The sequence below is a fragment of the Etheostoma cragini genome, chromosome 5, assembly GCF_013103735.1.
Source record: "Etheostoma cragini isolate CJK2018 chromosome 5, CSU_Ecrag_1.0, whole genome shotgun sequence".
Classification (NCBI taxonomy): Eukaryota; Metazoa; Chordata; class Actinopteri; order Perciformes; family Percidae; genus Etheostoma; species Etheostoma cragini.
In genome coordinates this window covers 12,413,911-12,427,802 of record NC_048411.1, presented here as the reverse complement: position 1 = coordinate 12,427,802, position 13,892 = coordinate 12,413,911, and the positions used below count along the sequence as shown (strand labels likewise).

General features: G+C 41.4%; 1 protein-coding gene across 2 annotated transcripts in view; it reads left to right on the top strand.

Annotated features, from left to right (window-relative positions):
- Positions 1-4,780: 4,780 nt before the first annotated feature.
- The window catches only part of si:ch211-106a19.1 (uncharacterized protein LOC561797 homolog), a 50,573-nt gene continuing 41,461 nt past the window's right edge, over positions 4,781-13,892 (top strand). Inside the window, exons 1-3 of one of the 2 annotated variants that reach the window (XM_034871579.1) lie at positions 4,794-5,517; positions 10,087-10,134; positions 11,957-12,165. In XM_034871579.1, the coding sequence (XP_034727470.1) occupies positions 5,360-5,517; positions 10,087-10,134; positions 11,957-12,165 (415 nt within the window). In that variant the 5' untranslated portion in view covers positions 4,794-5,359. Of the gene's footprint in view, positions 5,518-10,086; positions 10,135-11,956; positions 12,166-13,892 lie in introns of both variants that reach the window. The other variant, XM_034871580.1, reaches the window with a different exon arrangement.

Genomic DNA, 13,892 nt, shown 5'->3' with positions numbered 1-13,892 from the left:
TTATCAGAAAACATAACTTGTATTTATTTTTACAGTGTTAGTACTGTGAGTATTTCTTTTTTGGACACATTATGAAATATTAAATGCATTTGAGAACAACAACCTCACTCTGGTCACTTTTCATCCTGTACGTTAACGCCACATTAAGATCATTTTTACACCATTGCCACCTTGTGGTAAAGCAATGTTATCAGGAGCCAAATCAGAGGCAAACAGATCAGGCATCATACACTAAACACATTCCACTTATTAGAGTTAATTTAAATGTATTCTTGATTGTAATTAAGAACGCTAGATGATCATTTGGTGATCTCACCAATGTAATAACTGATTCATTTAAGTTACAGCGTGATAATGATAATAGTCACTAATAGTCCACTCTGTGTTTTTGCGGCCCTGGGACGCTTTCCTATGTCCCAGTGTTTTGTTTGTAACTGTTCGTGAACTTTCTGTTTTCTGAATAGAAACAAAGAAAGATAAAGAAATTTGATTACAAAAAATAGTCAATAATATGTGAGAAAATGAATTAACTTAGTAATTATCTTAGCACTGTCCATGGAACTGTACAGCATGTATAACCTGATTGATGGTTGGCTGATATATGTCTTCTCCTGTGGGTAACATGGCCACGTCCACCTGTCATGTAATCCAGGAGCGAGAGTTTGTTGTTGGGCCATTATTAATTCACTTCCACAGGATCTATGGCCCTGTGTATTGTGCATGTACCCTGTTGTTAGTTTATGTTAATTTGGATTAAACACAATTTTGTTTGTGAATATGCACTATCCAAACAGAATATAAACTGAAATGCTGTTCTTAGAAAGTTTTAACGTAAGATCCACTTACTAAAAAAGAAAGCTTAATTAATAAAACAGAACTAACTACCAAAAATCAATCAAAAGGCAGCGGCTCTGGAGCACCAGGGGGTCTGGGACACTGGGCTTGATAATCCAGCCTTGTGGGACATCAAGACATGCTTGTTACTGATCATCTGACCCCCAATGTGACCCTAAATTCTGCTAAATTAAGATGTATGAATTTATGTGTGAAAGCAGCAGCCAAACCGCATGTTCAGGAATGTTTAGATAACAACATCACGTGGGGCAGGCCTGAATCATAGACTTGATTTGATAGAGCAGACATTTTGAGAGTTTTGAGACAGTTTGAGAGCAAGAAAGCCTTTTTTCTTTTATCACACTTGGGAGAAGTTCCTTCATGGCAAAACTCCTTATTGGCAATATTAGTTGATTGGTTGTGGTAATAGCATATGGTAATGTTAACGACATAGTTGGACGTCGGGTCCCGGGAGGACGTCCATTAGGCGGCAGGTGATTTTCCCCTAACTAATAACTAGAGTACAGTACTACATAGCAAAGATCCAGTACTTTATAAAAAATAACTTCTTTTCAATGACTGCACACGGTAAGCCCCTCCTACACATAACTAGTACGGGCTGTTTGTGTCTACTGGACCCGGGAGTAATTAAATGTAGGTAGGCTACTATGTTGTCTTTCTCCACCTTCTATTCTCATAAAACATTGTTACATTTCACTCACTTTCCCCTCTTTTGATTAAGTTCTAAGAAATAAGCACCAATAATGAGCAAACCTTTTTTTTAAACCTTTTTTATAATTGGATTTTCTTTTCTTTTCTTTTCTCACCAAAAACGAAAATGATCTCACAGGGGTAAAGGGCAAGTATTAACCATAAATGATAAAAATGTAGTAACTGAGCTAAAGTATAAGTATAAGTAAAATATGTTAAGTATTTTTACATAAATTGTTATGGCTGTATTGATTTTAAAGCCGGGGAACATTGGCTGTGTGACAAAATTATGAACACCACACAGGGGTTAACCAGCAAGACAATTACTCCAAACCACCCAGTAGATGGTGCCAATGTTCATCAATGTTAGAGTTACAATGCATTCTTCCAACAGTGCAGGTCACACAAGCTAATGATGTACTACAATTTAATTTATCATATTATTTTTAATAACGCCAGTTGCCAATCAGAATCTAGACCCCAGAGAAACATACAATGTAAACTTTTGTTCCTACCAAAACATTAATTATGAGAACAAGCGCATAATTGCCGTTGCTGGGTTTCCTATCGTTTATAAAATAACGTTGTTTGTACATAGGGACCAGTTAACTAAACTATAGTTAGCTAAACTTCAAATGTGCCTTCGGGATATTAAAACCTGGATGACCTGTAATTTTCTAATGTTAAACTCAGATGAAAGTGAAGTTATTACTCTGGGACCCAAGCACCTTCGTGACGCATTATCCAAAGAGATAGTTACTCTGGATGGCATCCCCCTGGCCTCCAGAACCACTGTGAGGAATCTTGGAATTATCGTTGATCAGGACATGTCCTTTAATTCCCACATAAAGCAAATTCAAAGGATCGCCTTTTTTACCTACGTAATATTGCAAAAATCAGGAATATCCTGTCTTAAAATTATGCAGTTAAACTAGTCCATGCATTTGTTACTTCTAGGCTGGATCACTGCAATTCTTTATTATCAGGCTGCTTGAAAAAGTCCATAAAGACTCTTCAGCTGATCCAGAATGCTGCAGCACGTGTTCTGACAGGAACCAGGAAAAGAGATCACATCTCTCCTGTTTTAGCTTCTCTGCATTGGCTTTCTGTAAAATCCAGAATAGAATTTAAAATCCCTCTTTTCACCAACAAAGCTCTTCGTGGTCAGGCACCATCTTATCTTAAAGAGCTCATAGTACCTTACTACCCCACCAGAGCACTACGCTCCCAGAATGCACGGTTACTTGTGGTTCCTAGAGTCTCTAAAAGTAGAATGGGAGCCAGAGCGTTCAGCTATTAGGCTCCTCTCCTGTGGAACTAGGTTCCAGTTTGGGTTCAGGAGGCAGACACCGTCTCCACATTATAGAGTAGGCTTAAGACTTTCCTCTTTGATAAAGCTTATATTCAAAGAGATAACGGTTGTTGTGATTTAGCACTATATAAATAAAATGTAATTGAATATTGTTAGGGAGTGAGGAGTCGCAGCGTCCGCCTAACCCGATCCACCTGCTTCTCCTCATAGTTGTCAGATTTATCTATCATATAATCAGTAATATAATAAAACTAGAGGAAGGCAGGGCATACAGCCCGATCCGGTTGGGGAGAGTTCTAGCCTGACCAGGCTCCTCTCTTTACCCTGTTCCTCCTTGAGTCCTTGTGTTCTTTTTCGCCCAGCATGTTTCCTTGGATCAGGAAGGCAGCAAAATCATGTTTGCAACTGTCGCCATGGTTCCGCTACACGTTCTTCGATGCCATGTTCATCCTGCTACACTCTGCTGTGCCCTGCTGTGCCTTGTAATGCCCACAGTGCCCTGCTATGCCATGAACTACTACAAAGAACTACTACAAACTACTATTTTTTGTGACTGTTATTGCCAATCTTCATTCTAACCCCAACCGGTCGTCAGACACCGCCTACCAAGAGCCTGGGTCTGTCCGAGGTTTCTTCCTAAAAGGGAGTTTTTCCTTGCCACTGTTGCACTGTTGCTTGCTCTGGAGGGAGCACTACTAGAACTATTTCGGTCCTTGTAAATTATGGAGTGTGCTCTAGACCTACTCTATCTGTAAAGTGTCTCGAGATAACTCTTGTAATAAATTGATACTATAAATAAAATTGAATTCAATTCAATTACCGTTAGCTGCGGGTCACATCGTCTCTAAACGGTCCGGTCACAGTGAAGTCCTGCAAGGCTCACTAAGTTTAACAAAACAAATGATAAGTCTCAGCTATCTCATTCATCATATCTTTAAAACAGGAGCCAGTCAGATCAAGTTGTGACCACTGTAGCCTTAAGCTACTAACGTTAATATAAATGATATAGGCTATTTGTATTAGTAGCTTCAACCTTGAGGTTATAGGCTTCTTAACACCTCCTTTGGTCACCACTCCTTCCAGTTCTCAGATGCAATGACTGAAATGAACTACAAAAAAAAACTCAACCTCAAAATAAAAACCCTTATCCCAGTAATTACTGCCTTTAAAGTACATCTGTCTGCGCAATGACTGTACATGCTAACTGTTCTCCATTGGTGTTAACTGTCCCCCACCTGTACTGTACTATTCATCCTGCACACACGTTTATCTATGTTAAATCATGTTTATTTATAATTTTTTTGTCAGAGATGGACATTTGAGTTTTAGGTTGATTTGCTTACCATTGACAAACATACAACACGTGAATTTTGTGGGAATCATAAAAATGAAGACAATTTCTGATCAAGAGCAACTTGTGAGTTATTTGCATGCAGTGTGTGGTCACTATTGATCTGGCTTGCTCCTCATTTTCTGAGACGCTGTGTGACGTGAGTTGATATTAAGCCATACCCATGTGGTCATGACTAGATTATGGGGCGCTGTGTAAGACTTATATATTTTCTCACAAAAGTAGCTACGAGTTCTAATCCAAGTTAATAATTAATATGTTCTTCTACTTTTAAAAGGGCTAAATACTTTTCTACGTGGCATGTGTTAACTTTAACCGGCTCTGAAGACGCTCGGTTCAATAAAACGTATTCTAGACATTAACAGGAAGAGCTGTACTGTTTCCAAAACGTTACAACGCGACTGACAAGTTTCCTCAGACAGACTCCAAAGAAAAATCAGAGAAGCAGTCGTTATGTTTTAACATTGTTATGACAACTTAACAAAAGGGCTTCCACGCGGACAGCTTCGTATTCTCTTCCCGTTTTCAACAGCTGTCGTCACTACAACAAGAACAGACGCATCTGGCTGACGGTCGCCAGTTAACATGGTCTCTCGTTAGACAGGTGTCTACCGGTCCAACAGAGACAACCGCCACGTCAGAGAGGCCAAGCGTCAAAAAACTTCCACGTATTTTTTGACAAGCATCCTTGTCGGGGCGGCCAGAGCTTTTTTGCACCTCAAGTCGGTGGCAGCGTGTACGTACGGCTGGAGTCACAGTCTTCTTTGGCAGGTTATCCGTGGTACTATCCACTGTCATGGAACTGTTTTTGAAAAATAACGCGACGTCTTGATGGACGTTCAAACTACGGGCACTCAACGTGTTTAACTACATGTTTACTGGGATTTCTTTTCTAACCAGTACAGCTCTGCGCTCTGTAGGCTATCATCTGCAGTTTGCTTCAGCAAAGTGTAGGCATCACTTGTCGTTCTTCCTTTGGTGTCAATTCCGGCGTCATGTGAAAAGGGTGTTTCTCTCGCCCTAGACTGGGGGACCTCCTCCTTCGAGCTCATTCGTCAGTGCCGAGACGTATCTCGCCCCGGTTGTCCCGGTGGGGTAGTGTCCCTGTCCCCGGTGCATCCCGCATCCTTCGGCGTGCGGCGGAGCGGAGGATGAGCGAGCAAGGAAAGGGCTCGGCACCCGCCTCTGCCGCGGCCCCGGCCCCAGGGTCGGATACTTACAAAGGCTGGCTTTTTAAATGGACCAACTATTTGAAAGGGTACCAGCGGCGATGGTTTGTCCTCAGCAATGGCCTGCTCTCATATTACAGGTACATTTTGAAGACGCAGTGTGCAATATATCTGAAAATAAACGCCTATTGGGCGCTGAGCAAGTCATACAGTATTTCTGTGTCGGCGCATCATGACTGCTGGCTGCCTCAGCTGGCTAGCATCAGGCTAAAGCTAGCTGTCAAACGGGCAGACTCAGCTGTCAGTTTACTAAGCTAGCTAAAGCTGACAGTGACAGAACCGTGGACGTTTTTACTTTAACTGACATTATGTTGCAGGAAGGCACTGACACAGACATAGCTACACACAGCAACACTAGACATACTACTTCTAATTCAATAAAGTGCCATATACCTCTACAGCTGGTACAGACGTTAACGTTAGCTAGCAAACTAAGCTAGCCTCAGTCGGTGACAGCTGTTCACTCCTCAGTGATAGTGTTACAACAGGTCTTTAAACATGTAGCTAGCTAGTTAGTAAAGTCAACGTCCTAATTGTCTTCTTTTATGAAATTGTTACCGTTTCAAAATTGCATTTCTTATGAACGTCCTGTATTCTTGATACCGAGCCAAGTTGCTTCGTGTGATCACTGTAACGAGATACAATCCATGGTCGCTGTGAATATCATTTGTCCTCACTCTGATCACGCAGTAGCTAGATGCGAGCTAACGTTTATAGCTTTACAATAGACACCTGTGGCTGACTTGTTTCTTGCAAGGGAGTCATTTTTCTGCAGGAATGGTGTAGTAGAGGCACCATCAAGGGACCATACAGCATGACAAACATGTATTCAGTCTCCCAGCACTAAACTCAGAAGACTCCTGTATAGCCTACTGTGAAGGATAAAAAAGGTCTGATTAGACTACTAAGTCATTAGGAACTTAAATTGAGTATTGATGTCTTGTTTATTGAATGGCTAAAAATAAATCCAAACTCAATTTTTCCCAACAAGAACAACAATTTATACTTTGCCAGATTATGTTTAATTTACTATTAGGTGAATTAACTGTTACATGGTCTAGCCTGAGGAAGTTCAGTATTGACATTGCAAACAGTAGCTATGTGTGACAAAATAGGTCCACCTTCAAGCATTTTCAGAGCTTTCACCCAAGCCAGCCTCTGTGTTGTGCTTATTCACACAAAGCTTGGTACTTTTCATTGCTTCCATTGCTGAGCTCTTGCATGTTCAGTCAGCTTGCTTGCTTTAACTTTACTGCTTTTGTCTATTTAAACTTCTTATTGATTATCAATGTGTTTGGTGCCAAAATGTGTTTATTGGCCAGAATATCATTTCAAGAATAAACCCAACATTTGGACCTTTTGTACTAGATGGGTATGACGCAATTAATGATGCCACTCCAGAAAGACCCAAACTACCTGTATATACTGTATGCATGGTCCACATAAAAGGAGAGATGAAGTATCAGTTGCAGTTGTTAGTTTACCCTGTCTGACCCAGTTTTCTTAATGAAATGGTTCACAGCCTAAAGGTGCCCACTGGAGCAACTTACAAAGATCCATAACGGCAAGTGTATGCACTATACAGGATTTACCCTATGATACTTTATTGACAAGAATTGATAGGTCAAACCGCAACCCACAGATAGTCTATGAACAAGGCATGAGGCTGTCTTTGAGATTTCACATGAACAATGGTTTAAGTTACTCAAGCTACCATAATTCCTCCGTTCAATTAGGCCTAAACAATGCACCCCAAGCTTCTATCCTTAACGAACAGCCATGTATCGGCGATTCCAGTCTCTCCACTGCTGTTTAAGTTTAACTGGAAAAAGGAGCAAGAGGGGTTAGGATAGTGACTGGCCTCTGAAAAGCGGTTACCACCACCATCTTTAGCCAGAGAGGAACTATTTCTTCAGCTTCTTCTTGCATTGTCACCCTGGCGGGAGGTGTGCCTACATGCTCAAAGATTCATATAAGTTGAATTTGCACCGCAGCACTGCCACACCTTGATGCCCATGACAAGAATAGCATGTATAGTTATCTTTATTGACGTGAATTAGGTTTAAATTGCCGTCATGCATGTATGAATGAGATTATTGCAATTTTACATATAATAATCCATGATAATCACATTACACAACACTTAATTTGCACGTCCAAAGGACACGTCAGTATCAATGTCAACATCAATATTTTTAGAGAACCCCAAAAATTTCCCAAATCCCGTTTTTCAGGGGAGTTTATGTCTTATTAAAGGGAGCCGAGCTCTACCTAGCTCCCCCGTAATTTGCTCCCTGGCTAAAAGTACTATTTGTCTAAGCGGTGACTGTAAATTCTAAGTGCCCTCACAAATTAGATATGATTAAAAAAACTCGTAGCTTGTTGTAGGCTAAGTGTTAATGCAAAATGTAATTGCTGGCGGTAATAAAAATAATGAATGCGACACTAAGCTGATTCCTCAAGGATAATTGTCTTTTCAAATGCCATCTTACTCTGGGAGGTTAAAAAGCAAATTCAGCTGTGAAGAAGGAAGGGATGGCCTGCCTTGTTTAAATGCTCTTTTGCAAGGTGAATTCTTGTTGGTGGGGGGTTTGAGTCTGGGTCTTCTGACTGCTATGCAACATTTTGGCTATGAAAATACTACAATCTACAACACTCTTTTGTCTTTTGTTGTCAGCAGTGCAATTTGACACTGATTTATGTTAGCCAAAGCCCTACTCCTGCTTGAGCTTGTGAAGAAAGGAATGATGCCTGGACCCTCTATTAATAGTCCATTATGTTGTAAGGTGACTGTTGTCCCTGAAATAAAGGTAGCCCGTCAACACCTGAGCACAGAAGCAGTGAAGCGCACGAATTGTCCCCTCCAATGATGTCTTCCTGGCAGAACACATTGTGTGTGTCTGACTCTCCAGGCTTTTGTATTCCTCTGTCTGTCTCTCCTCTGGCCAACTATCTGCACTTCTAATGTGAGGGAAGTGAAAGGGAAACAGACAGATGTGACATGGTAATGAAACATTAACAACAAGTCTTCTTTGTATGTCAAGGGATTATTGTGTCCTGCAGAACAAGTTTTTTCTTGTCCTAGAAATATGAGACGAATACACTAAGAAATATACTAGGCGTAAATAGCCCTATACTATTGCCACTCACTATTTTATTACACTATAACATAAACACTTTTGTCTAAAGTTGCTGCTCTTGCACTTAATATTGTCAGTTATTACTTTGTCTTTGAAGTTGAAGCAATGTAAGAAACATGTAGTTCCTTTTTTTAAGGATTTAAAAATGTCACTTTGGATAAGTGTATGACAGGATTTGATGGATAGACATAGAATGGTTTAAATATCATGAGAGAATGCACTTTAAAGGCCTAGCGACTTGTCACATCAGATGTAGTCCAACATGCATCGATCAGTTGTTAGATTTGCATTGTTCAGCATTTGTTTGTCCTTTTTAAAAGGCCAGTTTTTATTTCTGATAAATCAATAGCAACCGACTGCCAATTAGAAGCCTCAGCCAATAACCTGAGAGATCACTTTCATTTCCAAGGCTGTTGTCAAAGCAAGGGCTCAGTTCTCCAACTTGTATCTGAGAAGCCAAAGGGCAATGGACGTCCATAATCAATGTGTTTACTCTGTGGGCGGACCGACACACTCAGCACTTGCGCCTGTTAAAGTGTAATGAGTTTTACAGAGATTCAACATTGCACTTGTTATTGATTACATTGGCTCTGACACTGCATGGCTGGCTGTTTTTTATACCACATCAGCTTTGTGTCTGGTCTTTTTTAGTTTAAATCATCCAAAATAGCCTCGCCAGAACATATGACAAGATCTTTGTCCTCTCACTGAACTGTTTTTACATTTTTAATTTCTTAATTGACTTTTCCCCCCAGTTTTAATACTCCTCAGCATTACTTACCCACCTCTGAAAGTAAAGCCATCTTGGGGCTTTAGAGTAGATTAAGGGCCATTAAAGCTTTGAGTGTTATTGAAGCTGCCATATCAGCGAATCTAGCCTTGACTTTCATAGTAGAGTAGGCCTGCCACGTATCCTTCTCACCTGCAGGATAGTAACCAGATAGTAGCAATTTAATTGCTTAGTGGGGGTTTGGCACCATTCGTGTCCCTTTGGTGAGTCAGGTTATTGTGTTACTGCCGGCAACGTGTGTGTGTGTGTTTGTATGCGTTCATGTTCGTGTGTATGTTCGTGTGTGTTCGTGTGCGTTCGTGTGTGTGTGTGTGTTTGTGTGTGTGTGTTCAGGTGGTCTTTGTGTTTTCTTAGAAGTTCAGAGAAGCTGAGTGACGTTCGAGAGAGCAGGGAGTCTGGTCACATTCTCACTATCTCATTGTCTCAGTCTTTTAGCAGGTCATATCATGCTGTCCGTGTTGCAGTATCATTGCTATCATTGCTTTGGTTTTCTTGTCTTATATTTCCTTTCTGTCTTCAGCACTACACGTTTCCCAGCTGGCTCTCTCCCTCCATGTCTTGTGATATTTCTGCCCCAAGCCACAGCAAAACTTATCCACATTCTCATGCTCTGGGTACTGTGTCTTATTTCCTCTGCCTGTCTGTGTATGCCTCCTCATGCTCATGGCCGTCTGTTCTGTGTTGTTCACTGGTTGTTGTTCTGTCATTACATGCTCCAGATCGGTGGATAAGTGTTTTATGAGGATATGTGCACAGGGGACCGACAGGTAAAGCACTGCAATTCTCTCCTGGCTCAGCGCAACATGCAGAGCCCTCTCATGTCCTCAGCTAATCCCACTCACCTTCGCCCCTCCCCTACTAGTGCCTTAATGCCCCTGTAGTCTCTCTTTCCCAGCTTTTGTAGTTTCCTTGACTGTGTATTTCATGGATTTTGCATGGCCTCGTCTTCCCTCAGGGCCAAAGTGATCAGTGTGAATTTCATCTTACTTATTAGCAGCACACTCAGTTTGTTGACCCACTTACAGCCAGGACTCTGCAGCTGAGCTCGGGCAGGGCGAGGCTGGAAACTGGCTGTTGAGGGTTCCTGCCCACCCTCCACAAGGCTTTGCATGCCCACAGTGCGGTCTCGTCTGTCAACTGATGTGCATCGTGCGCCAGCGGAATAGCGGTACACTGAAGCGCTTGTTCTGGATTGGCATTAAAACAAGACTTGACATCAGCCAGTAGAAGCAGTGTGAGGGAAACCACTGCCTGGCAGGTCTTATAAATACGCTTCAACCTCTGACTTATTAAGGCGGCAGCAACTTTGTCAGAGTCAACTGGGAGTGGATCTGGCGTAGAGTTTAGTGCTGCTTAGAGGCAGCTGCTCGTGGCATTGAGTACTCAATGAGGAAGAATGAAGGGATCTCGCACCTACAGACAAATACAGATGCATCATGATTGTACAGCGGCGGTTTTTTAGAGTTCGGATGGGAAATTGTGTGACACTGAGGGTTGAGGATGTGTTTGTTCATTGAAACAACAACCACAGCATGTAATTTCGCTGATTAGTTGCTGTTCTGTGGTGTAGGGCGTTAATTAGCAAAATTAGCTGTCTGTGGCTGGAGTGAAGACCTGCACACGCTCAGCTCTCTGTGTGACCTGATGTTCCATCTCTGCTCTGCGCCTTAGCTTGTCTAACAGTGAAAGAATGACAGTCAGCTTCCTAACACAATTGTTAATGTTTCTCTTGAATTGTCTTTTTTTCAGTTAATCATGATAGTTAGAGTATTTCTTTTCTATCAATAACCGTATTTCATTTTTTGTTTTTATTGACACATGATGTAGAACAACGGTCTCACAATTATGCTACTTAATAAAAAAGTATTTTTCTGTTTTGGATGATGTACAACAGTATTGACATTTTTGCAACATTTGTGTTATTGGAAGATGCTTTTGGAAACCTACAGTCTTTACATTTACACATTGCTCCTCGTTCTAATCTCTTGCTCTTCTGCACTGGCTCTCTTCACCGTTATCGTGTTTTCTTTTTTACACCACCTCTTGCACTCTGTTCTTTCTTTGTTAACGCTGTTACTAATTGTTTGGTTTTATCCGATACAGAGGCTTGGAGGCAGACAATGACCTTGTTATCTACACTACTGTGGCCCACTTACTGTGCAACAGTTGGTCCTAGTGAAGAATACATAGAATACATGAAGAATACATAGCAGCACACTCAGGGCAGGGCAGATAAGTTAGATCTATTAAATTTGTTTAACATTGGCTAATACAAATTTAGGTTTCATGAATGTGCTAAAGAGAAGGTGTGTGTTTTAGTGAAATAACCAAGTACTTCCACTGCTGCATGGCTTTCAAAGTAAAGTTTAAAATGTAATCTGTGGCATGTCTCTGTCCCTTTTTTCCTACCTGCTTGTGCTTATTGGCCGTACGAATGTCAACTGTAAAGGAACTATCATACCTGCAACAAGTGACAAAAGATGTCCTAGACCAGTGTTGTCAGCTCTTTCTTGTTTCTCTCTCTCTCTCTGTCTCTCTCTCTCTCTCTGTCTTTCTCTGTCTTTTTTTCTGCCTGATATTTTGTTTCAGGACGCAGGCAGAGATGGCCCATACGTGCCGTGGAACAATCAACTTGGCCACAGCACACATCGACACAGAGGACGCCTGCAATATTGTCCTGAGCAGTGGCGGCCGCACCTACCACCTGAAGGCTAGCACAGAGGTGGAGCGGCAGAGATGGGTCACAGCACTGGAGTTGGCCAAAGCTAAAGCCATCCGCATGATGAACGATCAGTCTGGTAAGGGCAACTGGAGCGAGCAACTACTTGTATTGAAAATAAGCTGCATGGAATGCCTTTTATAGTCTGAGAGCAAGCTGTAGGATGGTAACACACCCATGAGGCACTGATATTAATGGCTGATACAGTCATGTGTAAACATACCAAAGTGTGTTTATCTTGTGATCAACATCCAAAGTGAAAGATGTGTTCAGCAGTGGTTTAGTATGTTGAGCATACTGCCCCCACCGGAGGGGAAAAGAACCCTCCGCTCTCCATAGATTTGTATTGCATGAAGGTTCCTCCTCATCAATTTTGTCTGCTAGCGATAAAATGACCAAAAGCAGGTATGGTGATATGAACCACCTACAATGTAAAGTACCCATAACTTAGGTTTTTATAAGCTGCCGACACAAAAGAACTGTTGTTTGGTTGGAGTCAGGATCCAACAGTCTTCCTATTCTCCCTGCTGATTCCTCACATCTGTATCCACCTTTGTCTTCATAAAAGCACATTCTTTCGGTCGGCAGCTTATAAAAACTTAAGTCATGGGTTATTTACCGTGTTGGTAGTGAAAATCTCCACACAGCAGTTTTGAGGCTTTTTTCTGTTGTTTGCTAGCAGACAAAATTGACGAGATGTGCTCCGTCTTTGTGGGCCGCAGATATTTGGTTATAATTGAGTTTCCAATTTCCCCTGGCATTTGATATTCAGCACAGGTGGTGTTTCAGCTCATACCCTCCTTCTTGAATGTAATTCAGATTCCAGTGTGACCCAGAAGAGGGCAGTGCCGTCTGCTTGGTGGAGTTGGAAAACAAATTAGAGTATGCTAATGGTACCATTAAAAACTGTGCTTCCATTCAGCCTGTTGACAGAATACTCTCCTTTCCAAGAGGACTTACTCTTCTATAGTTGTATTAGGTCTTGCAGGTCAAAGGCTGTGGGAAAAGCCTGGGAGGACCATATTTTCTTCACTTTTCACCCTGGCATCATCCCAAAGCCTCCCTGCCCCAGTCTCATGCAGACAGGGTCCACAGACACTGAGACAGGCTATAAGTTCCTCTGGCCTCTATTTGAAAGTCAGCTCACTAAATATGGACTGGGAAAATGAGAGTACTTTTTAGCTCACCAATGTAAGCAGGAGAGGAATGTTGGTGCATTTGTATTTAAAAAAAAGTTAGGCTATTAAACTACCTACTTTACTGTGTGATTGTTTGTGTATGCAATTTGTATATTTTCTGCAGCATGGTCTGTTATCAATTTCAACTACAGTATGCCGATCCAGCTACACCACCAGAATTCAATGTCCTTTTTCATATATTGTCCCCTCTTAATTATTAGCTTTTTTTTTCCCCACATATGTGTTAAACAAACCTTGCACTTTAAAGGAAGTTCATCAGGCACAAAATATACAAAAATATTTCAGAGTCCAGTAGCTGTAAATGCCTTTTTAAAGTAAAAACATAGTGTATCTGTTTGATACATAGTGAAGGGAAGAGCAGCTGCTCCTGATACAGGTTTGATGTCAGGCAAGCTGTTAGACCAAATGTGCTACCATAGCATTTGCAAGATGATGCTTTTCATCCCACCATTCTTAGCAAGCTGTTGCCATTTAAATGCATGAAAACAAACAAAGACGTCTGCTTCTGTGTATCTTAGATTTTGTGTGTCTGCTGCCATTCATCACCAGGCTCACTGTTACCTTCATAGCACGTTGTAGATTGTAACACATTCTGGACCTCTAAAAT